This window comes from Leptonychotes weddellii, chromosome 13 (assembly GCF_054177405.1).
Source record: "Leptonychotes weddellii isolate Sample4059 chromosome 13, ASM5417740v2, whole genome shotgun sequence".
NCBI classification, from domain to species: domain Eukaryota; kingdom Metazoa; phylum Chordata; class Mammalia; order Carnivora; family Phocidae; genus Leptonychotes; species Leptonychotes weddellii.
This window is the reverse complement of record NC_138381.1, coordinates 61,681,415-61,708,532: the sequence shown is the minus strand read 5'-3', so window position 1 is coordinate 61,708,532 and position 27,118 is coordinate 61,681,415. Positions and strand designations below refer to the sequence as shown.

Sequence of the window (27,118 nt, the reverse complement as noted above, 5' to 3'; positions counted from 1 at the left end):
TAGGTTTTTTGCATATGTTTTCCACTAGATCTCAAATGAAGCTGGTATTATTAGCACCCCATTTTACAGATGTAGAAACTGAGGCACAGACGGGAGAGGTCGACTGTTCAAGGTGCCCCGCTGGGAAGTGGGAGGGCCAGCATTCAGCCTTGGGTTGGTCTGACCTGAGCGGTGAGCTCTGAACCACTGGAGGAGTAAGCCTCCCCCAGCAGTTACTGCTGATCTTCTGGAGAGTGCTGCTCCCCTTCACCCATGTAGAGTATCTGTTCTTGGAAGCCTACCACCAGGGATGTTCTGAGTGAGAGGGCAGATTCACATTCACTAGAAATTCTCAGGGGATGTAAGGTTTGCTGAACCTCAACTTGTCTCTTCCTCCGCAGTCATAAAATATTAAAGCCAGGGGCGCCTGGGTGGCTCAGGCGTTAAGCGTCTGCCTTCAGCTCAGGTCATGATCCCAGGGTCCTGGGATCCAGCCCCGCACTGGGCTCCCTGCTCCGCGGGAAGCCTGCTTCTCCCTCTCCCACTCCCCCTGCTTGCGTTCCTTCTCTCGCTGTGTCTCTCTCTGTCAAATAAATAGATAAAATCTTAAAAAAAAAAAAAAATTAAAGCCAGAGGGTGCCATTGCAATTAGGATGGTCTAGTCTCTACATTTTATGAAGGGGGTAAATTGAGGCTCAGAGATACAGGGGACTTGGCCAAGGCATTCCCAAGTCACAGATAATTGGGAACAAACCCAGGACTCCAGACATCAGGTCAATGCTACCTAAAAATCAAAGAATGTGAGCTCAGGAAACAATGTTCAGGGTCCTCTGGCCCAAGCCTCCCATTTTACAGAAGGGGAAAACTGAGACACAGAGAAGAGTCAGGTCTTCCTTTTTTTTTTTTTTTTTTTTTAAAGAGTGGGGTCAGTTGTTAAGCATCTGCCTTCGGCTCAGGTCATGATCCCAGGATCCTGGGATCCGAGCCCTGTAATGGGCTCCCTGCTCAGCGGGAAGCCTGCTTCTCCCTCTCCCGCTCCCCCTGCTTGTGTTCCCTCTCTCGCTGTGTCTCTCTCTGTCAAATAAATAATTATATCTTAAAAAAAAAAAAAGAGTGGGGTCTTCCTAAGAGCGATATACAGGCAGGCAGAATGCACCACTGATGAACCCAATTTTTTAGTAGCAGTTCGACCTGAGACGTATGAGGTGACCTCTCTGAGCCTCATCTGTGAAGTAGAAATAACAAAACCTATAGTGTAGGGTCACTGTCAGCAGTATAAAGGATGTTGGCCCTTAGACCAGCACCCAACACATATTTAGTGCTCAATTCAGGGTATATATTATTAATACTGGTAGGCCCTTGTCATTTTCCCTGTCTGCCATTCTGTCTTCTAGGTCAAACATTTCTCCAGTGTAGTGGGTAAGGCTGTGGACTGCTGCTTCAGCTACTTCTTAGCTGGGAAACCTTGGACTGGTTACTATTCTGTGATTCTGGGCCTCAAACACCTCCTCAGTCAACTGGGGACGGCAAGAACAGTACCTACCAGACAGGGCTGTGGTGAGCTGGAAATAACACATGTGTTGGGCTTCATGTAAAGCCAGGCACACAGTAAGTGCTCAATAAATCTGAGCTAGCACCGTTACTTGTTATTGGCATGGCCATGTCTCATCTTTGTCACATCCTAGGCTGCGGGGCGCCTGGTCCACCAGGAAGGGGCTAGTCCCCAACTGCTAGGACTCTCCAGTCTCAGGAGTACTAACGCAGCAAGGGAAGGAGATCCCAGAGCTCTGCACGTCCACACGGGAGAGCCTGACCTAGCTCTGATTTCTCATGCTTGCCTGCGGGAGGGGAATTCTGAAAATGATGGACGAAATCCCGGTTTTTGCAGTTACGGAAATGTCGCGAGCCCTCATTTTACAGGTGCAGAAACTGAGGTCTAAGGAGGGGGAGGTTGCTGCTCAAAGACGCACAGACACATGCCCAGGGCTTGATGCACGGAGTCCTCGCTTGCGGCACTGTCCCCCAGGGAAGAGCCTCTGCCGCAGGAGCCCCTCCCAGAGCCCCGCCTCCGCCGCTCCCGGGTGGGCGTCGGGCCCTCCCGGATGCCCCGCGGCGTCTGTCTGGGCTTTACTCACGACGAAGGAGACGACGGCAGCGAAGGCCGCCTCCACCTTCCCGCGGTCCCCGGGGATGCCTCTAACCCGATGCCGCGGCGACTAAGGCTGCCGGGAAGTCGGGTCCGGGCTGAACGCTGTGCGCCCGGCTTCTCGGAGCCCGGACCTTTGGAGGAGCGCTCGATAACCTTCGGACGCTGTTCGGACGTTTCCGGCGCCGAGGGGCGGGGCTGAACGTGACGTAGGCGTGGCCATCGCCGCCTGCAGGGGGCGCTGTTGCCAGCGCGATTCCCACTCCCCCTGCTTGTGTTCCCTCTCTCTCTGTGTCTCTCTCTGTCAAATAAATAGATTTCAAGTCGGATTGTGGGCCAAGCATTCTGGAGGCACAGGAAATGGCTCTGTAGTCCTGGGGCCTTGGTGTCTTGCTCCGGAAAATGGGTTTGATGACAAGTTTGGTGAGCCTTCAGTGGAACCTGGATAAATTTATGAAAGGAACTAGAAGACACATGGATAAATATGCAGTTACTCACCTTGCCTCAGTTTGTTCATCTCTAAATGGGGATAATTGTACCTTCCTTCCCTGTGTATATTGTGAGAGTTGCAAACTGTGGGAAAAATACATATAAAGGGCTTGACACCTTGTAAGCACCCGGTAAATGGCAATGTTTGTGGTAAGAGACAAAGTGTCCTGCCAAGCCAGGAAATAATGTCCAAGACTTGGTTCCTGCCCTCAAGGACCTCCAACCGCAGAACCAGAAACAAGGCAGCTGGCAGCTGCAGTGAAACGACTGGCTGGGAGTCGGACCTGCCACTGACCACTTGGGCCTCAGTTTCCTCCTCCTTTCTCTGAGGCCCTTTAGCCTGGCTTCCTTGGATTCTGGCTTGTGAAATGCAATCCAAGATGGATTTTTTTTTTCAAAGATTTATTTGTTTGAGAGAGAGAGCATGAGCACACAGAGGGAGAGGGAGAAGCAGACTCCCTGATGAGCAGGGAGCCCGACGCAATCCCAGGACCCTGAGATCATGACCTGAGCCAAAGGCAGATGCTCAACCGACGGAGCCACCCAGGCGCCCTAAGATGGATTATAATTAGATGCATAAGGTGGAGTAGAAATCATAGGAAGTCACCACCAATTGGCATTTATTCATACAACAAATTTCACTGAGCTAACATTCTGGTACCAGATCTTAGGGAAGCAACATTGAATAAGAGATGGCTCTTGCCCTTGTTGGAGCTCACAGATCCATTAGGAACAAATAAATAGCACTTTAGAATAGAGTTAGGGCTAGAATGTCAGAAAGACAGAGGGGCTGTGGGAGCCTAAAGGAATCAGCTAACTTTGGGGGTTAGGGAAAGTACCTGAAGGAGTGAGTAATATGAAGTAGCTGAAGGATAGGAAGGAGTTATGTGAAGGCGGGGGGGGAGAGTGAATATTGGAGTGAGGGAAAGGGTTTCAGACAAGAAGCTCAGGGTGAAAGAGAGTATGGCAGAATCAAGAATTTCATGGAGGCAGCCCTGGAAGGCAGAAGAGATTTGGGGAGAGAGAGATGTGGGCAGGGGGGTGCATAAGAGTTCTCTCTTTCCATTCTATCCAGTCCTGCCCCCTCCAAAGCCACCAGCAGGGCACATTCTTGTGTCCTTCTATCTGTGCCTCACGTGTTTATGTCCCCACAGTTGGTTTGCCCATTGCACACATCCTGAGCCTCAGGTGCAAAGACCATTCCCTGCACCCACAGGTCAGAAGGCACAGGCACCATGGACCCCAGCACATGCCATCATCTAGGACCTAGGACATACACTTAAGTAATGTGCAGGGCACAAGGCACATGGAGAAGGACAAAGGCATTCCTGGGAGAGATCCAGTCATGAACAAAGACAGGAAGGTGGCTTTCTAGAGCCAGGCTGCGAAATTTTGTGCCTGGTGAGTGCTTTAACATCTCTGGGCCTTGATTTTCTTACCAGGGCTTCTTAGAATGGATGTGACACCTAAATGAGAGAATGTGTGTAAAAGGCAAGAGCAGGAGCTCAATCAATGAACTTGGAGGGTTGGCTGAGAACAGATTTGAAGGTAGTGCTGCTCTAGGGACACTGGCTCAGAATGCACCTTCCCAGGCCCCTCCACCAGAGATTCTGGCTTGAGGATCTGGGTGGACCTGGGAATATGCATTGGTGACCAGCACTGAGGCAGAATTATTTCTAAAATTTTAATAAAAAGCACATTAGCTCCACTAACTCCCCCTAAGACAGCAAAGACCTCAAGTTCAGCTCCGTCTCCTCCGTCTTGCACCACTAACTTCCCCAGAAGCCAGAAAACAGTCAGGCACCCTGGTAAGTGTGACTGAGTCCCCAGTCCAGGTCCAGTCTGGGCTCCTGTCTATTACAGGTGCCTGGCAGTTCTGTCTATGGTAGGCGTCTGGCTCAGGACTGAGGAAGACGTTTCAGAAACTTTCCTGGCATGTCTCCTCCCTGCTGGCATTTGCTGCTCTTGGGTGGTCCCTTGTGTCTTCACACAGCCTGACTGCAGAGCGACAGGCCAGGGTGAGGCTGCCCCCAAGTAAGGCAAGCTTCATGTCCACCAAGCCCAGGGCCATGCACACTTGCAGGAGCCTCTTATAAAGCCCAGGAATGCCTCATTTACCTGCCAACACTGACCATCAGGAATGACCTTTTTTTTTTTTAAAGATTTTATTTATTTATTTGATGGGGGGTGGTGGAGAGCACAAGCAGGGGCAGTGGCAGGTAGAGGGAGAGGGAGAAGCAGGATCCCCACCAAGCAGGGAGCCCGATTCGGGGCTCAATCCCAGGACCCTGGGATCATGACCTGAGTTGAAGGCAGACATTTAACTGACTGAGCCACCCAGGTGCCCCAGGAATGACCTTTTATTCAACTGATAGTTCTCCCCTCAAGCCCTCAAACCCCCAATTTAAACTCATTGACATATAAATTCCTAAAATTATTCTATGTACTGCTTTCTCCTCTGGAATAAAGAAATAAAACATCACTGAAACCTTTTTTTCCCCCTGAGAACCATTGTGGAAACTGGAAGTACAGGAGGCCTAGGTGTGAGCCACAGCCCCTCCACTACCTTGCTCTGTGACCTTGGCAGGTCACTTTCTTTCTCTGACCTAGATGTCCTACTCTGTACTAGAAGATACCCTGCAGATCTAGCAGAGTTGTTGCAGACACCACATATGTAGGTGGTCAGCAGAGCAGGCAGGTGCTCACCACACGGAGGTTGCCAAAATTGGTTTCTGGATTACTCAAGATCAATCATGGTTCCATGGCTACTTTCTACTTATCAGTGTCTCCTCAGGTCAGGTCATCCAGAAAGCTGAGTTGGCTGTCATTTTCACTTCCTGACTATACTGCCTGGAAAGCCTCCTCCCCCAGACACAATGCCAGTTCTCAACACCCCTTGCTTCCACCATGGTGACAGAAGGAACCCCCAGAGCAAAGCCCCAACCAGCTGTGATGTAACTGGGAAAGTGTTGGTTCCATTTCTAAAGCAGTCGTCCTATGGAACCTAGTTGGGCCTTCCCATGAATGTGAAAGGTGGTAGGACAATCCTATAGTTCAGTATACCTGCTGCAATGGAATCCATTAGACCTGAGTTCCAATCCCAGCTCCACCACTTTCTAGCTGTGTATCCTGGGGCAAGTCACTCAACCTCTGAGCCTCCAATTCCCAGACCATGAAGTGGAGATAGTATCTATCTACATCATAGAGTTACAGGGATAAGAAGGGTCGGGGTAAAATCAAAGGCACCTCCTCCCCTCCTTGGCTGAGAGCCCTCATTCCTATTGTTGCTTAGCCTCTTGCTCTAGGTAACAAGAATATGACAGCCCTAGAGCATGTGTAAAACAGCAAACCTCACCTAATTGCTAGAACTCGTTCCTTAGGAAAGATCAATGAATCACCTCACTCCTATTCTCAGGAATCACAGCCCCAAATCATTCATTCATGATTACCCACAAAGGGAACTGGAGCGGGGGTGATAGGGTGGATCAGTAAATCCACCCACCAGCCCATGACCTTTGCTGCAGAATTCAGCTTCCCACCTGGTGCCACCCCAGGGCATAGACAAGTGGGCAGGCAGACAGGCCTGCTGCAGGCTTTCATCAGCTGTGGGCCAGTCTCCTGGGGGTTAACCTGTGGGTGGACACTAGGAGGAGGAGACTTATGCAAAACTGCACGTAGTTAAGTTTTTGCTGTTTCCTTCATAAAGGGAATAGAGGAAGGGAGGCTGCCTCCCTTTACTATAAATCAAGCCCTGCAAAAAATAGGACATCTCTAAGGAGAGGGAGGAGGAGGGGAGAGATAAGGACAGAGAAATTGTGGGGAAAGGAGGAGGGATGTGATACAGGGAGAAGGAAAAGAGAGAGGAAGGGGAAAGAAGTGGAGAAAGGACAGGGAAAGAGAGACTGAGAATGTGGGGTACAATTTAGGGAAAAAGAAACAAGGAGAAAGAGAAATGCTCAGTTCTTCATAGATAGATACACTTGATCTTAGCCAAAAGGCTGAGAAGCAATCTTCATAAATATGTACAAATAATTGCTGAAGTCAAAAGGAAAAGGAATACTAGGGGAGTCTGCAGACAACGGAGTGGACAGGGCTGTAGACCCAGCAAAAGTGACCACACAGCGGGGGTCGGGACGCTCCAAGCTTTCGCGAGGGCTGGGGGAGGGGGGGTGTTAGCGTGGCTCACTTTTAAGCCTTTTCCTGTCGTCCTGCTGTGGCCTCCCTCCAAGGGCCCAGCCAGCCGGGAGCTGTCCAGATACCTGGTGCTGAAACGTCAAGGTGCTCACTGGTCTGCCTGTCAGGCAAGACTGCTCAGCCATTGGACAACTCCTTGTTAGGCACCTACCATATGCCTGCCATTGTTCCAAGTGCCGAGGAAAGCAGCAGTGAATAAAACAGACAAATGTCTGGGCCCTTATGAAGCTTACAACCCACGGGAGAAGAGAAGACAAGATAAGAGAGATAAGAACTATCCATGTTAGAAAAGGTCACTTCTAAAAAAAGAAAAAAAGTGTCACTTCCTTTTTTTGAAAGTTTCAATGTTATAAATTGTTATTTTCAAGAAAGGGTCATTTATAAAATGTAGCCCTAGTTAAATAATAGCTGGTGCTGGACTTTATATCCCTTGCCACTATATATATATAAATGTATAAATATATATGTGTGTGTGTGTATATATATATGTAAAAATATAAAGAACATTTATAAATATAAATGTGTGTGCATATATATATATATATATAGACTGAAGACACAGAATGTTCTATGTGATTTGTCATTTCACTTTTAACAAAATGCTAAATCAGTCACAATTTTCACACAATATTTAATGAGAGAAAAGGTCACATTTTATGGAGAAAAATAAAGCAGGAAGAGAATGAAGAGCTATCAAATGCACCCCTAAACAGTGGTCACATGCTGTTCCCCAGAGAGGAGACACAGTGGTGCAGGATGCCAAGGCTGGGAGTGAGCCCTTACATAAAGGATATGCTGACATTGGGTCACAGGTCACAGGGACTCTCAGTTGCATGACCCATCCGGGCACCTTGGTGGCTCAGTTGGTTAGGTGTCTGCCTTCAGCCCAGGTCATGATCTCAGGGTCCTGGGATTGAGCCCCGTGTTGGGGCTCCCTGCTCAGTGGGGAGTCTGCTTCACCCTCTCCCACTGCCCCTTCTCCTCACTCATGCGCGAGCGCTCTCTCTCAAATAAATAAGATTAAAAAAAAAAAGGATGACCCATTGGAGGCCAGACTCCAACCCTCACTTGTTCCCTCTCTGGGTGCATCTCACTCCTTCACCCTCAGGCCATCTGTGTCCACTGTGCCAGAGAAGTGAGTTTCCACCCTGTGTGTCCAACATCAGTTTAGTCCTGGATGATTTGAGACACTGGGCTCATTTCTGCTTTATCAGTGGGTCAACTCAGGCAACCCCCTTCCTCACTTTACTCCCTCAGTTTATTCATGTATAAAATAGCAACAATCATCCTTGTCTAGTGAACAAGGTTTGAGGAGGTACCAAGGAGAAAGTGGTGGCTGAGTTCTCTCTGCAGTACACACATGGGGGAGGGGGGCGGGGGAGGATTTCCCCTCACTGAAGTCTCATTCTTTAGAGTCCCCAGTGCTCAACACAGGGTCTAATCCCATAGATGCTGAGTGAATGAAGTGAGTGGCAGCAATGTTCGGTTGATGTTCAAGGAGAGCTGTATACTGCTTTATCCTTCACACTGCAGCCCTGTTCCTGAAGAGCACTAACCTTGGGGTCCACAGAGATTCTAGATAGTTTTGCCATAAGCTTCTTTGCTGCAAGCGTATTCACCACATAACTATTTGGCTGTGAGGCAATTTTCCCTTAAAAGATTAAAAAATAACTGGTTGATAGTTTGGTTTGAGAGTTTGTAGGTCTCATCAACTGCCTGACAGTTTGGTTTCATTTCTCCATTGACACAGTGCTCCCATTCATATATAATATAAACAGTAGTCATTATGAGGGTCTATACAGTGGTGCAGAATTTTGAACCCACATTTCCCAAAGAACTTTGGAATGTCTATCAACGACATGTGACATTATGCCAAGAACAAGTAACGGTGTAGAGAAGGCCTTTCACAATGCAATACAAAACTCAGTTACAAATATGTATCCTAGTATTTGGAAATGGATACCGGTCTTAATGAAGGAAGAATTTTTAGCATAAAAAAGAAAAAATGTGATGCTAAATGAGATGAATCAGCAAGCCAAAAAAAATGTGTAATACTATGAATAAATGATTTTGAGACAAGTGCAAGTACAATCCACAAAATAAAGTCAGTTATTTGAACAGCATTGCCATGAATCTACACACAGTTAAAATGTATTCAAATATTTTGTATTTTGCAATAGTCTTTAAAATTTTGTTATTCAGGGTTGCCTGGCTGGCTCAGTCAAGAGACCATGCAACTTTAGATCTAGGGGTTATGAGTTCAAGCCCCATAGTACATGTAGAGCTTACTTAAAAAAACTGTTATTCAATTTTCATGTTTCATTATATCCTTTTTAATGAATGTCCTTCTTTCATTTTTCATGATTTTGCCTCTTATGAGAAAAACAAACATGATCCACAGGAGTCCAGATAGCAGCCCAGAGAGAACACAGGCTGGAGCCCAATTCTGACTGGGTCCTTCAGTGTGGGCCACCATGGGAGACACTTGGGGGCAAGAAGGGCCTATGATCAAATAAGTTTGGACAACACAGCACACTCCACTCACCTTTGGGGGATTTTCAATGTTCATTGCCAAGCCCAGGCTCCAAGAGTTGCTTCAAGAGCCCTATTTAACTCCTTTGGCAATGAAACTCCTCTCTTCCTCTCCTTTTTTGGAGGAACACTTATTATCCTCAAGAAGGTGCCTTGGGAAATACTGGACTAGAATTTGGGAAGAAGAATCCTTCTCCCAGGGAGACAATTTTAGAAGTTTATGGGATTCTGGAACCTCAGTGTTTTGTGTGTGACTATCACATAGCAGGTGCTCAGTAAACATGTAATGGATGGATGGATAGACGAATGAATGAATATGTTATTCTATGAATGAATAAGTGAATGAATATGTTATTCTACTCACTTCCAAATAGGAAGAATTGAGGGGAGAAAGGTGAAAGTGATTTGAGACCCAAGGACTCAGGACAGAACCATTTTTAGTTTCCTCTAGACCACAAGTTTGGTTGGAGAACTGATGGAATTTATTCATCCATTCATTCATTCAACCAATGACAACACAGAGTGGTTAAGTGCAGTGTAGTGGATTAGCACTAGAGACCTCGGAGGAGATAATTAACTAAATGTGGAGGTAAAGGAGGCCAGAAATGGCTTCCTAGAAGTGAGTCAGAAGGGCCCTTTGGGAAAATGAATTCAAAGCTCCCACCCTCATGTCATTTTTCCAGCCACAAAAATCATGCTTGGGATTTCTTGCTTGGAATCCACAGGGAGCTATGATCCCATGGTTGTGGCCCCCTGACCTTGACAGAATTCATCTTGGCCCGCTGGCCCCCACCCCTCTTTTACAGAGCTCCTCTCACACTCTCCCTTACAGTCAGCTGCTTATCAGCCATCCTACACCCAGAGGATGTATCTGCATTATGCAGATGACTGAAAAACCCAAAGGAACAAGGCTCTACTGGCAAAATGCCAAGCAGAATGACAAGTAAATGGGGAGCCACATGAGAGCATGGAGGCCCTGCTCAAGCCCTCCTAGATGCCATTCTCAGAAGCCTCAGACCAGACACTCAACTCCTTCCTCCCAGCACCGACTGCAAACAAGCCCCTCTGCCCCCTGCAAACTGGCTCATGATTGGATCTTTAAATGGGGGGAAAAATGCTTCATCATGTTCTGCTTCTCCATTCAGAACCAGAAACTCCCTTCCCCCTCCTTCCTTCTCCCAGCGCACTCTCCTTCCAGTAAATCGTGGTTAAAGGGACAGCACCATCACTTCCTCATCTCTGAAGGTCTGTTTAGAACCAGGGTCTGGGAATGAGGCAGAGGGCAAGGAGAAACAAACTGGTAGAGGTCTTTTCTTGGGGGATCTCTCTGTCCCCATCCTGGGGATCCACAGAAGGAAAACCAGTATAAACTGGATGTGTAGTGGAGTTGAGTAACTGCCTGAGGGGAGTCTCAGATCTGGGAGGTGAGTCTCAAGGCTCCTTCCCAGAAAAAGATTGTGGGGGTCCTTTCAATTCCCAAAGGAGAAGCAGGACCGCCCAGGTGTGTATGTGAGAGAACTTCAAAGAAAACAGGGGACTGGACCCCCAGCAGAAGATCGAGGGGCTGGGTCCCCGGCTCCCAGAGTAATTCTGCGGGATCATTCATCGCCCCCTCCTCAGTTCCCTTCTGCATAGCACATATGCATACCTCCCTCCTCTCCCCCTCCAAGGTAAAGGGAGAGATTAACCCCTTTCTCTCCAGAAGGAGCAGGCCCTGTCCTCGGTGCTGAAGCACCAGACACAGCCCTCCCCCACTCCCAAGGCATTTCACAAGAGAATGAAAGCCCAAGAAAAAGTGATATAACACCAGCAATTGCAGAGCACCCCAAATCCCAGGGACCCCTTTTTCTATCTGACCCCCCCATTAGGGATTGTGGTGGTAAGGGATTTTGGTGTCCTGAAAGCATCCCACCACTTCACTGGGGGCTAGAAGGGATGCCTATCACTGCACCCACTTCTCTGTTGTGGGGGTTGGGGGAGGGATGACAAGTCAAAGTGGAGGAAATGAGGAGGAAAGAGGGAGAAAGAAGGACTTCCTAGTTGTGGGAAAGTGGCTGCCGCGTCCATGGGCAGTATATGGGCTTCCCTTCCCTAGTTCAGCAATAGACTCCCCCAAAGCAGAAGCTGCTGGGGGTCTCTAGTTGCAGCCTATCTCAGGGCAAGACCCCTCTTGGTACAGATGGGAAAACCAGGGGGGTGGGGACACATCTTGTCCAAGGTCATTTGGCCAGGTGACTGTGGAGCTGACCTCAGAGTGTAGACCCTGGCCTGAATGACTCCTAGGACACCTGTCACTTCTCCCCACCCCACACAGGCGCTAGCTCCCCCAACTTCATGCCCAGTCCCCACAGAACCGCCACTCTGGGTTCTCTGACCCTCACACAGCCCACATTCCTCCTTCCTATTCAGGGGACCCTCTGCCTCCTTCACCGAGGGCCCTCCTTGCTGGGGCCAGCTGCAGGGTCTCCCTCCTCCTATACTGCAGAGACCACTGTGTCTCCCATCCTGGTTTCCCTCTCTCCATCCTCTGAGGTGTCTTCCATACCCCCAATTCAGGGTAGCCTTGCCGCCCTTCCCAACTCCAAGTCCCCCTCCCCTATTCCGCAGCCGGCTGCATTTCCTCCTGGCGGTTTCCTAACTATTAGGGAAAGAGTAACTCCATTCAGGAGTCTTCTATCTCTACCTTCTGTAGCATCCACCATGAGTCCATTTAAGATTACTTTGCTTCCTCCCCTATTCCGGGCTGGCTCCAGACACGCTGCACCCCCTATCCTGAGGTACTCTCTAACTTTCAGGAAAATCTTGTGCCCCCCTCTCATTCAAGGGCCTCCTCATCCTACTGACTACAGAGTCATTCATCGCTCCATCCCAAAGGCACCCTGCCCCTATTCCCACCAGGACTCCTTGTCCTCTCCCTATTTCGGGCCCCTTCTCTATTTCCGAACACAGTAGCAGGGTCTTCTGATTCGCACCCAGGGGTCCCCGCCGTTCCACTCCAGGAGTCCTCTACCCCCTCACCCGACCTCGGGGTGCTCCACTGACGCCGCGTCGATTCCCCTTCACTCCTGAGTCCCCCTGCCCCGCCCCTCTCACTGCGGCGGAGCGGCCTGGCCCCGGCAGCGGGGGAGGAGGCAGAGAGGGCGGGGCCCTCCTCCCCTGCCCCCTCCCCGCCACTGCCAAGGGGCTGGACCCGACCGGGCTTCTATAAAAAGGCCGGCATCCCCCGTACTGCCGCAGTGCCGCCCGCCCCGTCCTGGCCTTGGGTGTCCCCCTCCGCCGGCGGCCGCACCTGCTCCGGCCATGATGAGCTTCAGCGGCGCGGACGCGCTGCTGGGCGCCCCGTTCGCGCCGCTACATGGAGGCGGCAGCCTGCACTACGCACTGGCCCGCAAGGGCGGCGCGGGCGGAGCGCGCTCTGCTGCCGGTTCATCCAGTGGCTTCCACTCCTGGGCGCGGACATCCGTGAGCTCCGTGTCGGCCTCCCCGGGCCGCTTTCGCGGCGCAGCAGCCACCTCAAGCACCGACTCGCTAGACACGCTGAGCAACGGACCAGAGGGCTGCGTGGTGGCAGCAGCAACGGCCCGCAGCGAGAAGGAGCAGCTGCAGGCGCTGAACGACCGCTTCGCAGGCTACATCGACAAGGTGCGGCAGCTCGAGGCTCACAACCGCAGCCTGGAAGGCGAGGCGGCGGCCCTGCGGCAGCAGCACGCTGGCCGCGCCGCCATGGGCGAGCTGTACGAGCGAGAGGTGCGCGAGATGCGCGGCGCTGTGCTGCGCCTGGGCGCGGCGCGCGGCCAGCTGCGCCTGGAGCAGGAGCACCTGCTCGAAGACATCGCACACGTGCGCCAGCGCCTAGACGACGAGGCCCGGCAGCGGGAAGAGGCCGAGGCGGCGGCGCGCGCACTCGCGCGCTTTGCGCAGGAGGCTGAGGCGGCGCGCGTCGAGCTGCAGAAGAAGGCGCAGGCGCTGCAGGAAGAGTGCGGCTACCTGCGGCGTCACCACCAGGAGGAGGTGGGTGAGCTGCTCGGCCAGATCCAGGGCAGCGGCGCCGCGCAGGCGCTGGCGCAGGCCGAGGCGCGGGACGCCCTGAAGTGCGACGTGACGTCGGCGCTGCGCGAGATCCGCGCGCAACTTGAAGGCCACGCGGTGCAGAGCACACTGCAGTCGGAGGAGTGGTTCCGAGGTTCGTAGGCGCGTGGGGGAGGGGGCGCCCCCTCCTGGCCGGGCCGGGTGCACTCTGTGTGCAGGTGGCTGGGCTGGAGGGTGTGCTGTTCAGCTTCTCCCTGCAAAGTGCGTTCCTCTTCGTTAAATAACAGTTTCACCCCGGGTCTCTGGAGACACCCTCTCCCTTCCTTGAAGTTCTGGGTTGTCCTTTGGCTGCCCTCCTCCAGGGTCCTTATATCTGTCCTGCGACTCTGGGTCCCCTCTGTTGCCCCCGCCCAAGATTAGGTAACCCCACTCCAAGGGCCCCTTTCCATCAGGTTCCTTCTACAGTTCCAAAGCAGTGCCAGCTTCTAGTTACAGGCACTGGGGACCCTTTGCCCTTCAAAGTAACATGCCTTCCCTGCCCAATGCTGTTCATCCCCCTTGCCTGCACTCTGCAGGGGACCTCATTCTCCAGACCCCTATCAGGCTCCTCCCCAGTGGGGCATTCTCACATCCTTTCTTCCTGGGAGATATCATCACCCCAACCAATGGGTGCATGAGGCTGAGGTGGCCCCTTAATGTCCTCTCTCCCCTTGAGAAGCTGGAAGCTTCTCAAGCTCCCCCCTCCTCCAACTCCGTGCTGCTCTGAGTCAGCTAGATTGCAGCTGCAGCAGCTCTGAAGCTGTACCCAGCAGCTGCAGGGTGACCTTGGGCAACGCTTGCCTTCTCTGGTTTTCATTTCTTTGGGTCTTGAGAGGGGAGGGGGTTGACCAGCTGAGCCTCTTACTCAGGGGGAGCAACGTGATACTTCCTGAAACTGTGTAAAACTTGCATTTTCCTTGGGAGAGGGTGCAGAAGCTCCAGCGATTTTTCAGACAGGTCTGTGGTCCACATGGGTAAAAATCCTCACCCACCTTGATGGTTTCTAAGTCTTGAGCCAACACTAGCAGGGAAAGCCAGGAAAGCTGGGACTCAGATGCATGGTTTTCCCCATTACTTTTCCTCTCCTTTGCAGTGGCAGTCCCTTCTCCTCCCCCATCTCTGCGGCAAGACTCCTCCCAGAGCAAACCTCTCTGCTATCTTGGGCTTTGTCCTTTACACAGACAAACCATCCCAGGACTTCTGGCCCACCCAGCTGGCTTTCCTTCCCCCCTCCTCATTCTCCCAAGACTCAGGCCCTGGGTTTTACTATCTTGGGATTCACGATATTCACTTTCAGGAGATGTAGACTAGTCTCCAGAGCTCCAGTAGTCCTAGAAGATCTTCTGGGAACCAGCAGCCCATTGCTCACAGGGACCAGGGTGTGGCTGCCATTGACACAAGGACTCCTGTGCTAGAGAATGCACAGCCAGGTGGGGGAAGGGACAGAGACGCTGGCACGTGGGCCCCAGGCTCTGCAGTGACGTTGGGCTCTCCACAGCCAAAACCTACAAGGAAGGGGCTATGGCTACACAGTGGCTCACAGCACCTTCATGCCTCCAAAGGTCACAGGCTCATTAACTTGATCAGCCACAAGGTCAGAGGTAAGCCCTGTTGGCCAAGTTTTACGTCTGAATCCCCAGCACTGCCAGCCCTTGCTGGGGAGCTGAACCAGGTATTAGGACCAGAATTGGGGGCTTCCTCTGTCCTGTGGGGTTTCAGATCCTGAATTGGGGGAGGCAGTCTCATTTTTGGAACCAGATAGACACTAGATTTGAATCTGCTGCATATTACTAGCTGGCCTTGGACAGTAGTAATTTATTTGCCTATCACAAAGGAGAGGGTATGTTAAGAATCCAGGATGGCACCAGGCACTCAGTAGGTCTTCAACCCATGTGTGTCACCTTTGGGATCTGGGCACTAGAATCCAAATCCAGGTGTGTCAAACTCTGTGCCCTGTCTCCTTCTCCCCCAGTGAGGCTGGACCGACTATCAGAGGCAGCCAAGATGAACACAGATGCCATGCGCTCAGCACAGGAGGAGATAACAGAGTACCGCCGCCAGCTACAGGCCAGGACCACAGAGCTGGAGGCTCTCAAAGGCACCAAGGACTCACTTGAGAGGCAGCGCTCTGAGCTGGAGGACCGTCATCAGGCTGACATCGCATCTTACCAGGTGGGCAGGGATGGGGCAGAGAGCCAGACTACCTTCCCTGGTTGGGTGATCCTGGACAAGTCACTGCCCCTCTCTCAGCAAAGTTGTGGTGGTGAAGACTGTGGGCCTTGGAGTCAGACATGCAAGGGGTACCAGTATGTCTTTCTAGCTGAGTGGCCCCAGGAAAGTTATCTGCCTCTCTGAATCTGAACTCCTCCAGTGCAGTGGTGGGGGCGGGGGGGAAGAATGTCCACGTTGCAGAGCTGTGAAGGCTAAAGAGATGGACAGACTTTTCATGAGATGAGTGTGAGCCTGCTCAGCACGGTCTGGGTCACAGTGGGCATTTGGTAAACCATAACCAGTGTCTGTGAGCGTGGGTAGCCTGGGGAAGGCCTTGGCAGGTTCCTTCCATTAAAGACAGCTGGCAAAAGAAGATAACACTTTTAAAGAACTTATTATGCAAGTTAATATGTGGTGACTGTGGACAAATTAGGAAATGGAGAAAGCAAAAAGGAGGCAATAAAAATCAGCCATAATGGTTCGCTTTCAGCAGCGGCTCAGTGAGCCTGGGGACAGGGAAGAAGCTTCCACTGCTATTTAGTGGGCTTCTGTGTACGACTTCAGTCCTCAGCTGCAGGTGCTTCTTCAGCCCTTACTGTGCGGCAGGCACTTGGGAGCATCAGGAGCCAAAGCAGACAGGGCTCTGTTCCTGCGGAGCGTTTTCTAAGCTTAAGAGATCTGTGAAACTTCACCCATCATCCCAATGACCAGTGATAGCCACTGTTGGTGGCTGGTGTGTTTTATTCTAAATCATTCCCCAGGCTGAGATCGAATGCACACACAGCAGGATTTTTGCTCCAGGTGGTTTCCATGGCCACAAATGAGGCTCCCACAGCTTTGGCAGTGTGGGTGTGAGCCTGGCTAGATGGGACTTTGGGTTTCCATGGTGTGCCCTAGCTTCTCCAGTGCTAAGGGCCAGGCGCTGGCTGGTGTGTGACGTGTGTGTGACCTCTCCTCCCCAGGAGGCCATCCAGCAGCTAGACGCCGAGCTGAGGAACACCAAGTGGGAGATGGCAGCCCAGCTCCGAGAGTACCAGGACCTGCTCAATGTCAAGATGGCTCTGGATATTGAGATTGCCGCTTACAGGTGAGGTGGGCCGGGGGGCTTTTGGGATGGTGGGGAGCCCTTGCATTCTTATGAGAAGCTTAGCACTGAGTTTCAAGTTCCCAGCAAGGCGACCTGCCTGTCTCAGAGACAAAAAAGAATTTTTTTTTATTGTGGTAAAATGTATGATATAAAATTTGCTATTTAACCATTTTTAAGTGTACCGTTCAGTGGCAGTGAGTACATTTACGTTGCTGTGCAACCATCACCACCACCTATCTCTAGAACTTTTTTCCTCTTTCCGAACTGAAACCCTGTGCTCACTAAAGAATTACTCCCCACTCTCCTTTCCTCCTTTCCTCTGGCCCTGGCAACATCATTCTACTTTCTGAATTTCTCGAAAGTCTTGAGAGTGCCTTCTTTTCATTCTGCCAGTGGTTTGGAGGATTAACGTTCCTCACCCCTCCAAATCCAGCCAGCTAGAGGCCTGCTGGAGGGAGGGAAAGGAGGTACTTGAGTTGTCAGGGACCTTGACAACTCTCTTAGGGTTTTTTGGCTCCCTGAGCTTTTGTTTCCTGAGGAAATAAAGTGGAGATGATAACAGTACTCCTATCACAGGGTTGTGGGGAAGGAGGAACTAATCCAGTTCCGGAGCACATCCAGGTACTGCTGGGTGGCCATAGAGAAAGCCCGCAGTGAATGGTAGCCATGAGAAGCCCATGAGACCTCCCAGCTTAGCAATTTCTTGCTGAGAAGCAGGCTGACCCAGTGAAGATCTGTCCCAGTTGCTGGCAGGTGACTCTTCATGTCCCACCTCTTGGGTCTAGTCTGTAATCTTGCTGCTCAGAGTGTGGTCCGTGAACCGCACAATTGGCAACTTCACAAGCATGTTGGAAGGGCAGATTCTCAGGCCCCACCCCAGATCTACTGAATCAGAATCTGCATTTTAACCAGATCCCTGGGGGATTTGCATGCTGTTAAATTTGCAAAGCACTGGTCTCTAGGGGTAACCCCTAAACCTGCTGTGAGTCGGGCACTGCCAGGTCCTTTTTATTCATTATCTCACTGAAACAACCCTCTGAGGTAGGGACTCTTATGACCCTCTTTTTCCCACTGAAGGAACAGACTTGAAGAGTTTGAGTGGCTTGGCTGAGGTCACATACCTACTGAGTAGGAAAGAGTAGACACTGCTGCCCCCACCCTATTCCTAAAACTCAAAGGATGAGAATATAAAGTGACCAGAGACCCTTGAAATTCCAATGGGAATAGTTTAAGACCTCTTAATCCCAAATTTATAAATGTGGAGTTGTTTGCTCAGACTCCCACCCTCCACTTGAACATTTTAGTTGAGGGACAGTTAATGTAATTTTTGTTAATAGAGGTGTTCTCTCTCGAGGGCCATTTTGGGGTGGGGGAGTTGTTTTATAACTTGCAGCCTTAGCTGCATAAAACAAGATCAACGCCATTGGGGTACAGATTCTGGGTGGTCCCTGGGATGATTTGCTAAGTGACTTTTTCCAGGCTCAAAGTGCCCACCATTCACATTCCTTCCTCCACCAAAGTCCATATTATTGGATTCTGTGGATCTTCAGAGTAACTCAGGAAGACCCCCAACTCCTCAGTCTGCTCTGAGTTAATAATAGTAATGTGTTCCATTATCCATTTGGCAGAAAACTCCTGGAGGGCGAAGAATGTCGGATTGGCTTTGGCCCCAGTCCTTTCTCCCTTCCAGAAGGACTTCCCAAAATCCCTTCTATATCCACACACATAAAGGTCAAAAGCGAAGAGAAGATCAAGGTGGTAGAAAAGTCAGAGAAGGAAACCGTGATTTTGGAGGAACAGACAGAAGAGATCCAAGTGACTGAAGAAGTGACTGAAGAAGAAGAGAAAGAGGCCAAAGAGGAGAAAGGCAAGGAGGAGGAAGCAGAAGGGGGAGAAGAAGAAATGAAGTCTCCCCCAGCAGAAGAGGCTGCATCTCCAGAGAAGGAAGAGGCCAAGTCACCAGTTGGAGCCAAGTCCCCAGTGAAGGAAGAAGCTAAGTCCCCAGCTGAGGCCAAGTCCCCAGTGAAGGAAGAGGCCAAGTCCCCAGAAAAGGCTAAGTCCCCCATGAAAGAAGAAGCAAAATCACCAACTGAGGCCAAGTCCCCAGTGAAGGAAGAGGCCAAATCTCCAGCTGAGGTGAAGTCCCCTGAGAAGGCTAAATCCCCCGTGAAAGAAGAAGCAAAATCTCCGACTGAGGTGAAGTCCCCAGAGAAGGCCAAGTCCCCAGCTAAGGAAGAAGCAAAGTCCCCAGTGGAGGCCAAATCCCCCGAAAAGGCCAAGTCTCCAGTGAAGGAAGAGGTCAAGTCCCCCGAGAAGGCCAAGTCTCCAGTGAAGGAAGAGGCCAAGTCCCCTGAGAAGGCCAAGTCCCCAGTGAAGGAAGAGGCCAAGTCCCCAGAGAAGGCCAAGTCCCCATTGAAGGAGGAGGCCAAGTCCCCAGAGAAGGCCAAGTCCCCAGTGAAGGAGGAGGCCAAGTCCCCAGAGAAGGCCAAGTCCCCAGAGAAGGCCAAGTCCCCAGTGAAGGAGGAGGCCAAGTCCCCAGAGAAGGCCAAATCCCCAGTGAAGGAAGAGGCCAAGCCCCCTGAGAAGGCCAAGTCCCCAGTGAAGGAAGAGGCCAAATCCCCAGAGAAGGCCAAGTCCCCTGAGAAGGCCAAATCCCCTGAGAAGGCCAAATCCCCAGTGAAGGAAGAGGCCAAATCCCCAGAGAAGGCTAAGTCCCCGGTGAAGGAGGAGGCCAAGTCCCCAGAGAAGGCCAAGTCCCCAGAGAAGGCCAAGTCCCCAGTGAAGGAGGAGGCCAAGTCCCCAGAGAAGGCCAAGTCCCCTGAGAAGGCCAAATCCCCAGTGAAGGAAGAGGCTAAGTCTCCTGAGAAGGCTAAGACTCTTGATGTGAAGTCTCCAGAAGCCAAGGCTCCAGCAAAGGAGGAAGTAAGGTCCCCTGCAGACATCAAATCTCCCGAAAAGGCAAAAAGCCCTGTCAAGGAGGAGGTCAAGTCTCCAGAGAAGGTCAAATCTCCTGTGAAAGAAGAGACCAAGGCTCCTGAGAAAGAGGTCACAAAGAAGGAAGAGGCAAAGTCTCCCATAAAGGAGGAAGAGAAATCCCAGGAAGTGAAAGTCAAAGAGCCCCCAAAGAAGGTAGAGGAAGAAAAAGCTCCAGCCACACCAAAAACTGAGGAGAAGAAGGACAGCAAGAAAGATGAGTTGCCAAAGGAGGCTCCAAAACCTGAGGTCCAGGAAAAGAAGGAACCTGCTGTGGAGAAACCCAAAGAATCCAAAGTTGAAGCCAAGAAAGAGGCTGAAGATAAGAAAAAAGCAGTGACCTCAGAGAAGGAGGCTCCTGCCAAGGTGAAGGAAGAGGCCAAACCCAAAGAGAAGGCTGAGGTGGCCAAGAAGGAGCAAGATGATGCCAAGGCCAAAGAATGCAGCAAAGCAGCAGAGAAGGAGCCAGAAAAACTAAAGAAGGAAGAGACACCGGCAGCACCTGAGAAAAAAGATGTCAAGGAGGCCAAGAAGCCTGAGGAGAAACCCAAAGCAGAGGCCCAAGCCAAAGAAGAGCCCAGCAAGGAGGCTCCCACACCTGGCAAAGCCAAGACAGAAAAGGCTGAGAAATCCTCTAGCACAGACCAGAAAGACAGCAGACCTCCAGAGAAGACCACAGAAGACAAGGCTTCCAAGGCAGAGAAGTAAGGCAGGGAGAAAGGACTATCCAGAACAGCCAAAGAAACTCAGGAGGGCCAGGGAGCTCAAGGGTAATTTTCATTTTTTCTCCCTTTTCTTTATATAAGAAGAAACTCTGCTTAGATGATGGAGCCCTCCTTCACCAAACAGGAATTTCTATTAGCAATATGTTAGCAAGAGAGGGTATTCCCAGTCCCTGGCCCTACACCTCAAACCCTCCCCAGGCAATGGACAATTATGTTATGATAGCTTATCTAGCTGAATGTGATATATGCTGAATGCCACATGTAAACACTTGACTATAAAAACTGACCCCCTCCTTTCCAAATAAGTGCATTTATTACCTGTATGTGCAATTGACAGATGACCGCAACAATGAATGAGCAGTTAGAAACACATTATGCTTGAGATGTCTTAACCTATTCCTGAATGCCTTCTGTTTTCCAAAGGAGTGGCCGAGCCCTTGCCCAGAGCTCTCTATCCTGGAAGAGCTGGAGCAGGTGGGGCTGGGCACTGGCCACTGAATCATGCCAGGGCGCACTTTTCCACTGGAGTCCACTTTCAATTGCTTCTGTGCAATAAAACCAAGTGCTTATAAAATGAAAATGTTTCTGCTTTTATTTATTCTCTTCTCCCAGGCAGACTGGGGGACAGGGCAAGGGGAAGTCTAAATGTCACACTCAAGACAGCAGAGGACTGAGTGAGCATCAGAGGCCTTGTGCAGGTATGGGACCACTTAACGTGGCCTCTCTTGGGCTAATTCCTGGACATAAACCATGTGCCAGGCAATGTGCTATGTGCTTTATCTTTGTGATTTTGTACATAGGTGGCCTGGTGCATGGTTTCTCACCATGGTCCATGGATCACCTACATTAGCATCATCTGGGAGCCATACAGAAATCCAGACTCCTTGATTCCACCTTAGACCATTGAATCAAAATCTGAGGGGTAGGCCTGGGAAAGTACATGCTTTACCAACTCCCACTTGATTCTGATGCACATTGAAGCCTGAGAATGGGTGAGGTCCTTTGGATAGTAAACAATCTATTTATAGAGCTCTACTATGTCCTCTTTTGGAAGGAGGGATGAGCCCTCTGATTGAGGGGCCATATGTTGCTAATTCACCTGTAGTGAAGACTATAGTCACCACCATTGGGAACAATCTGTCAGTAGTCACTTAATTGGACTCTAACATACTTCTCCAGAGACGATTTTGAAAGCTGTATTGTTCTTGTGGGATTTATGTGAGGTCTTTACTATAAAATTCTTGTGTGGTTTCCAACTTTGTGTTTGCTTTTAGCACTTTTCCTGGGAATTACTTCTTTCCTGGCCTGCCCTCAGAGCCACCATGTTTTCTAATTGCCCTATACCACTGGTCACTGGTGATTGGTCCAAGAATGGCCACCGACTCCAGATGAGCCAATGCGAACTCTTCCTGGGATTTCAAACTTGGGACCAGATTGGCTGTCAGTTTTCTCCTTGTGGGGGGTAGGTGGATAAGGGAATCAGAAGCTATAGGCCACCATATTTCCATCCTTGTGGAAAAGTTAGTCTGTGAGAAAGAGAGAGAGATGGACAGAGACAAGATACCTAGAAAGTCGGGGCACCTGGCTGGCTCAGTTGGTTAAGCGACTGCCTTCAGCTCAGGTCATGATCCCAGGGTCCTGGGATCGAGTCCCGCATCGAGCTCCCTGCTCTGCGAGGAGCCTGCTTCTCCCTCTCCCACTCCCCCTGCTTGTGTTCCCTCTCTCGCTTTGTCTCTCTCTGTCAAATAAATAAATAAAATCTTAAAAAAAAAAAAAGATACCTAGAAAGTCATTGTAGACTTCAGGTCCTTGATCCTGATGTTCCCTTCCATGGCTTATTGACCATTCTTTGAGCTGATAAAGTTTTGCCAAAGCTCATTTAGGATATGGCTCTGTCATATGCAACTGGAAGAGTTCTGAATAATGTAGTGACTGAGGGGGGCTGGTAACTATGTTAGAAACCAAATGGTCTACTTGGGACTCTCTCTGCCCCTCCCCTCCCCCATTCTCTCTCAAATAAATAAATAAATCTTTAAAAAAATAACAAAAGTAGGGGCTCCTGGATGGCTCAGATGGTTGAGCATCTGCCTTCAGCTTGGGTCATGATCTCAGGGTCCTAGGATTGAGGCCCATATTGGGCTCCCGGCTCAGCGGCAAGTCAGCTTCTCCCTCTCCCTCTGCCTCTCCCCCTGCTTGTGCTCTTTCTCTCTCAAATGAATAAATAAAAATCTTAAAAAAATAAAAAATAAAAGCAATGAATACGGATTATACCAAAAAGTAAGATAAATTTAAGGGAAAATGGAGTGTGTAATTGATCAAAAACACCAATCTCTCATACCAGTCTGGAGAAAATGCTTAAAATTGATAAAGGACTGAGAAACTACCAGAATAGAGGAGACTAAGGAGATATGATGACTCAGTGCAATGTGGTAACCTACACTGAATCCTAGAACATTAGTGGAAAAAGCAATGAACTCCAAATGCAGTCTGTCATTCAATTAAGAGTTATATATCAATATTAATATTTTTTTGTTGTTCTGACAAATGTTACCATGATCATCCAGATGTGAATATTACAAGGAATGGGGTGAGGGTATTCAGGAACTTACTATGCTGTCTTTGCAACTTTTCATTAAATTTAAAATTACTTCAAAAGAGGGGCACCTGGGTGGCTGTTGTTAAGCATCTGCCTTCAGCTCAGGTCTTGATCCCACCCACGGTTCTGGGATCAAGTCCCACATCGGGCTTCCTTCTCGGCGGGAAGCCTGCTTCTTCCTCTCCCACTCTCCCTGCTTGTGTTCCCTCTCTCGCTCTCTGTTAAAAAATAAATAAAATCTTAAAAAAATAAAAAAAAATAATAAAAAAAATTACTTCGGGGTGCCTGGGTGGCTCAGTCGTTAAGCGTCTGCCTTCGGCTCAGGTCATGATCCCAGGATTCTGGGATTGAGCCCCGCACCAGGCTCCCTGCTCAGCGGGAAGCCTGCTTCTCCCTCCCCCACTCCCCCCGCTTGTGTTCCCTCTCTCGCTGTGTCTCTCTCTGTCAAATAGATAAATAAAATCTTTAAAAAAAAAAAATTACTTCAAAATATAAAATCTTAAAAAAAATAAAGGAGGGGTGGCACCTGCTGGCTCAGTCATTGGAGCATTTGACTCGATCTTGGGGTTGTGAGTTCAAGATCCATGTTGGATATAGAGATTATCTAAAAATAAAATCTTTTTTAAAAGATTTTATTGATTAACATAACATAAAAAGATTTTATTTATTCATTTGAAACAGAGATACAAAGAGCATGAGCAGGGGGAGGGACAGAGGGAGAGGAAGCAGGAGACTCCCCACTGAGCAGGGAGCCCGATGTGGGACTCGATCCCAGGACCCTGAGATCATGACCTGAGCCAAAGGCAGACACTTAACCACCTGAGCCACCCAGGCGCCCCATAAAAATAAAATCTTTAAAACAAATAAAATTACTTCAAAATAAAATCTTTAAAAAAAATGATATATCAATGGGGTGCCTGGGTGGCTCAGTTGGTTTAAGCGTCTGGCTCTTGGTTTTGGCTCAGGTCATGCATGATCTCAGGGTCCTGGGATTGAAACTGCATTGGGCTCGACACTCAGCATGGAGTCTGCTGGAGATTATCTCCCTCTCCCTCTGCTCCTCCACCTGCTCATGCCCTCTCTCTCGATCTCTCTCAAATAAATAAATAAAATCTCTTAAAAATTTGATATATCAAGAAATTGAGCAGTACTAAAAACATAAAGTAAATACCAGATATCAGAACCTAAGACCTGGAGTTGAAGATAAAGCAGATGAGGGTCAGGGAGAGGCAAAGGCCCCTATGTGTCATTATAAGCAGACCGCAACCAGTCAAAGCCAACAGGGCCCAAAACGGCTTCTAGCCCAATCTCCTTATTATACAGATGAGGAAACAGGCCAGAGAAGCAGGAGCCTGCCTAAGGCCAAGTTGGTAGCAGAGTTTAGCTTTCCTATTTGTTCTACAGAGAAAATATGAATTACCTGGATATTAATTTTTTAAAGAGTCTGATTTTTTTTTTAAGATTTTATTTGACAGAGAGACACAGCGAGAGAGGGAACACAAGCAGAGGGAGTGGGAGAGGGAGAAGCAGGCTTCCCGCCGAGCAGGGAACCTGATTCGAGGCTCGATCCCAGGACCCTGGGATCATGACCTGAGCCGAAGGCAGACGCCCAACAACTGAGCCACCCAGGCGTCCATAGTCTGATTTTTTAAAAAATGTCTTCAGTGACCCTTATTTAGAAAATTTATACTTTCTCAGTTTTGAAATCACAGGCAAGACATGATAGGCATTAGAAATACAAGGGCTCTTACAAATCACTGACTCAGCCAATGTCCACAGGAGACAAGATTAGAATCCAGGTCATCAGCTTTGGTACCATCATGATCACCACCTTCCAAGGACTGGGTGCTAGGCTACACATTTTATATCCACAGTCTAACAATAGCCCAATGAAATGAGCACTACTGAACCTGCATTTCTCAGCTGAGAAAACTGAGGCTCAGAGAGGTGACTTTGCCTAAAGTCCCAGAGCCAGGAAGATGTGGAGGCTGGATTTAAATTTGAACCTGACCACAGAGCCCAGGCTCTTCCTTTCTTTGTCATTCTGCCTCCTGACATATTACATGGACACCCCAAACCAGATGCTGTAGGTATTTGGAACACCAAAAGCCCCAGCCTTCCTTGGTGATATCATTCTCATGGTGACCCCAAGTGGCACAGGCAGGGCAGAAGGATCTGGCCCGGCCATGCCTCCTCTTTGCCCTAAGTGGACATGCTCCCAGTGCTGTAGGCAGGATTAGCTGGCCAGATACCAACTAGGACTAACTTTAACCATCTGCCAAACAAAATAATTCTCCCTCTGGGAGGATACAAAACTTAGGAAAAACCAATAGAATCAATTTGCTAAGAAATTGCTTGTCAGATGTCAAGGGCCTGGGGGATACAGACGATAAATGAAAAGAAGCTGACTGCTTTGGGATGTGCCCTTCCTGCTGACTAGCTGTTGGCTCAGCAAACATAGCTGGGTTGATGAAAAACATCCTTCATTTTTTCCCCAGGGGAATTGTTTCAGAAAGGCTAGGTTGGGTTCTATGATAGTAAACAACATCTCAGTGGCTTAGCCCAAAGAAAGCATCTTTCTCACTCACACTACACATCCAGTGTGGGTCGGCTGGGGTCTCTGTTCATAGTGGTCACTCAAGAACCAAGCTAATAGGTGATCCATCTAGATCCAGGTTTCCAAGTTCACTGAGGCAGGGGAGAGCAAATGTGACAAACCATGCACAGACTCTTAAAGGTCCTATCTGGGAGTGAGTGATACAGGTCTCTTCTGGTAACATTGCACTGGCCAAAGCAATTCACACAGTTATATCTAACATCAGAGGAGATAGAGCAGTCTTACTAAGTGCTAGAGGGAGAAGAGGGGGAACTTTTTTAGGGGGCAGCACTGATAACTCCACAGCAATGTTCCAGAGAATTCTGACCAGCAGCTCCTGAGGGGATGCACTGGAGGTTCCCATATTCATTAGCATTATTTCTGCTGCAGGTAGCCAAAACAGAATCAAACGAGTTTAAGCAAAATACTATTGCTACTGATTAATATTATAATAATGATAACTATATCAGCTCATACAACCAAGGAGTTCAAGAGGTTGACTTGTGGGGCACCCGGGTGGCTCAGTTGTTAAGCGTCTGCCTTCAGCTCAGGTCATGATCCCAGGGGTCCTGGGATCGAGCCCCGCGTCGGGCTCCCTGCTCGGCGGGAAGCCTGCTTCTCCCTCTCCCACTCCCCCTGCTTGTGTTCCCTCTCTCACTGTGTCTCTCTCTGTCAAATAAATAAATAAAATTTAAAAAAAAAAAAAAGGTTGACTTGCTTCAGATAAAGCTAGATCCAGTGGAATTCTCAAATAATGTTCCTCAAGATGCTGCCACTCCTTTCTCCACCTCTTGGCTATTTTCTTTTGTATAGGCTTCATTCTCAGGCAGGACCTCTCCCTGTGGTCTCCAGCTTCAGGCTTACATGCCACCAGTTGAGTCAACTCAGTGGGAGAAGAGAATTCTTGTTCAATATTTCACGAAAAGTCCAGGGGTTGGTTCTCACTGGGCCGGTAAGGTCATGTACTCCTCTCTGGCCATGCACAAGACACTGATGAGCTAGGCATGGTCACCTGCCCATGCCTGGAGCTGGGGAAATATGTCATGCCCCACAAACTGAAATTGAGAGTTTGGAAGGTGTGGTTCCCAAAGGAAATTAGAGGTACTGTTATCAGAAGAAAAAGGAATGGATGCTGGGCAGTAACAATGATAAATGTCCACAGTGCCTGTAGCAGAAGATCCAAATGAGCAATAATACCCAATGTTAGTGGGTATGCAGAGAAACCTGAATTTTCTGGAACTGATGATTGGAATGAAAATGCCAGGGTCCTGGGATTGAGCCCCGCATCGGGCTCTCTGCTCGGCGGGAAGCCTGCTTCTCCCTCTCCCACTCCCCCTGCTTGTGTTCCCCTCTCTTGCTGTGTCTCTCTCTGTCAAATAAAATCTTAAAAAAAAAGAAAATGGATAAAACCTTCCTGGAAGGCAATCTAATGAGATACATCAGAAGCTTAAAAGCTGAGATACTCTAACCAAAGTGTGCCACTTCGGGGAATGTATCCTAAATTAATAACCAGGTCTATACA

At 49.5% G+C, this 27,118-nt stretch overlaps 2 protein-coding genes across 2 annotated transcripts in view; one reads left to right on the top strand and one right to left on the bottom strand.

Annotated features, from left to right (window-relative positions):
• Positions 1–2,253, bottom strand: part of AP1B1 (adaptor related protein complex 1 subunit beta 1) — an 81,522-nt gene extending 79,269 nt beyond the window's left edge. The window contains exon 1 of the mRNA XM_081801873.1: positions 2,115–2,253. The gene's annotated coding sequence lies outside the window, so the exon portion shown is untranslated. The remainder of the gene's footprint in view (positions 1–2,114) is intronic.
• A 10,324-nt stretch (positions 2,254–12,577) lies between these two features.
• On the top strand, positions 12,578–20,984 carry NEFH (neurofilament heavy chain). Its single transcript, XM_081801868.1, has 4 exons — positions 12,578–13,523; positions 15,381–15,580; positions 16,582–16,706; positions 18,335–20,984. Exons 1-4 carry the CDS (start codon positions 12,641–12,643, stop codon positions 20,385–20,387), a joined length of 3,261 nt encoding a protein of 1,086 aa, XP_081657994.1. The 5' UTR covers positions 12,578–12,640; the 3' UTR covers positions 20,388–20,984.
• Positions 20,985–27,118: the final 6,134 nt, after the last annotated feature.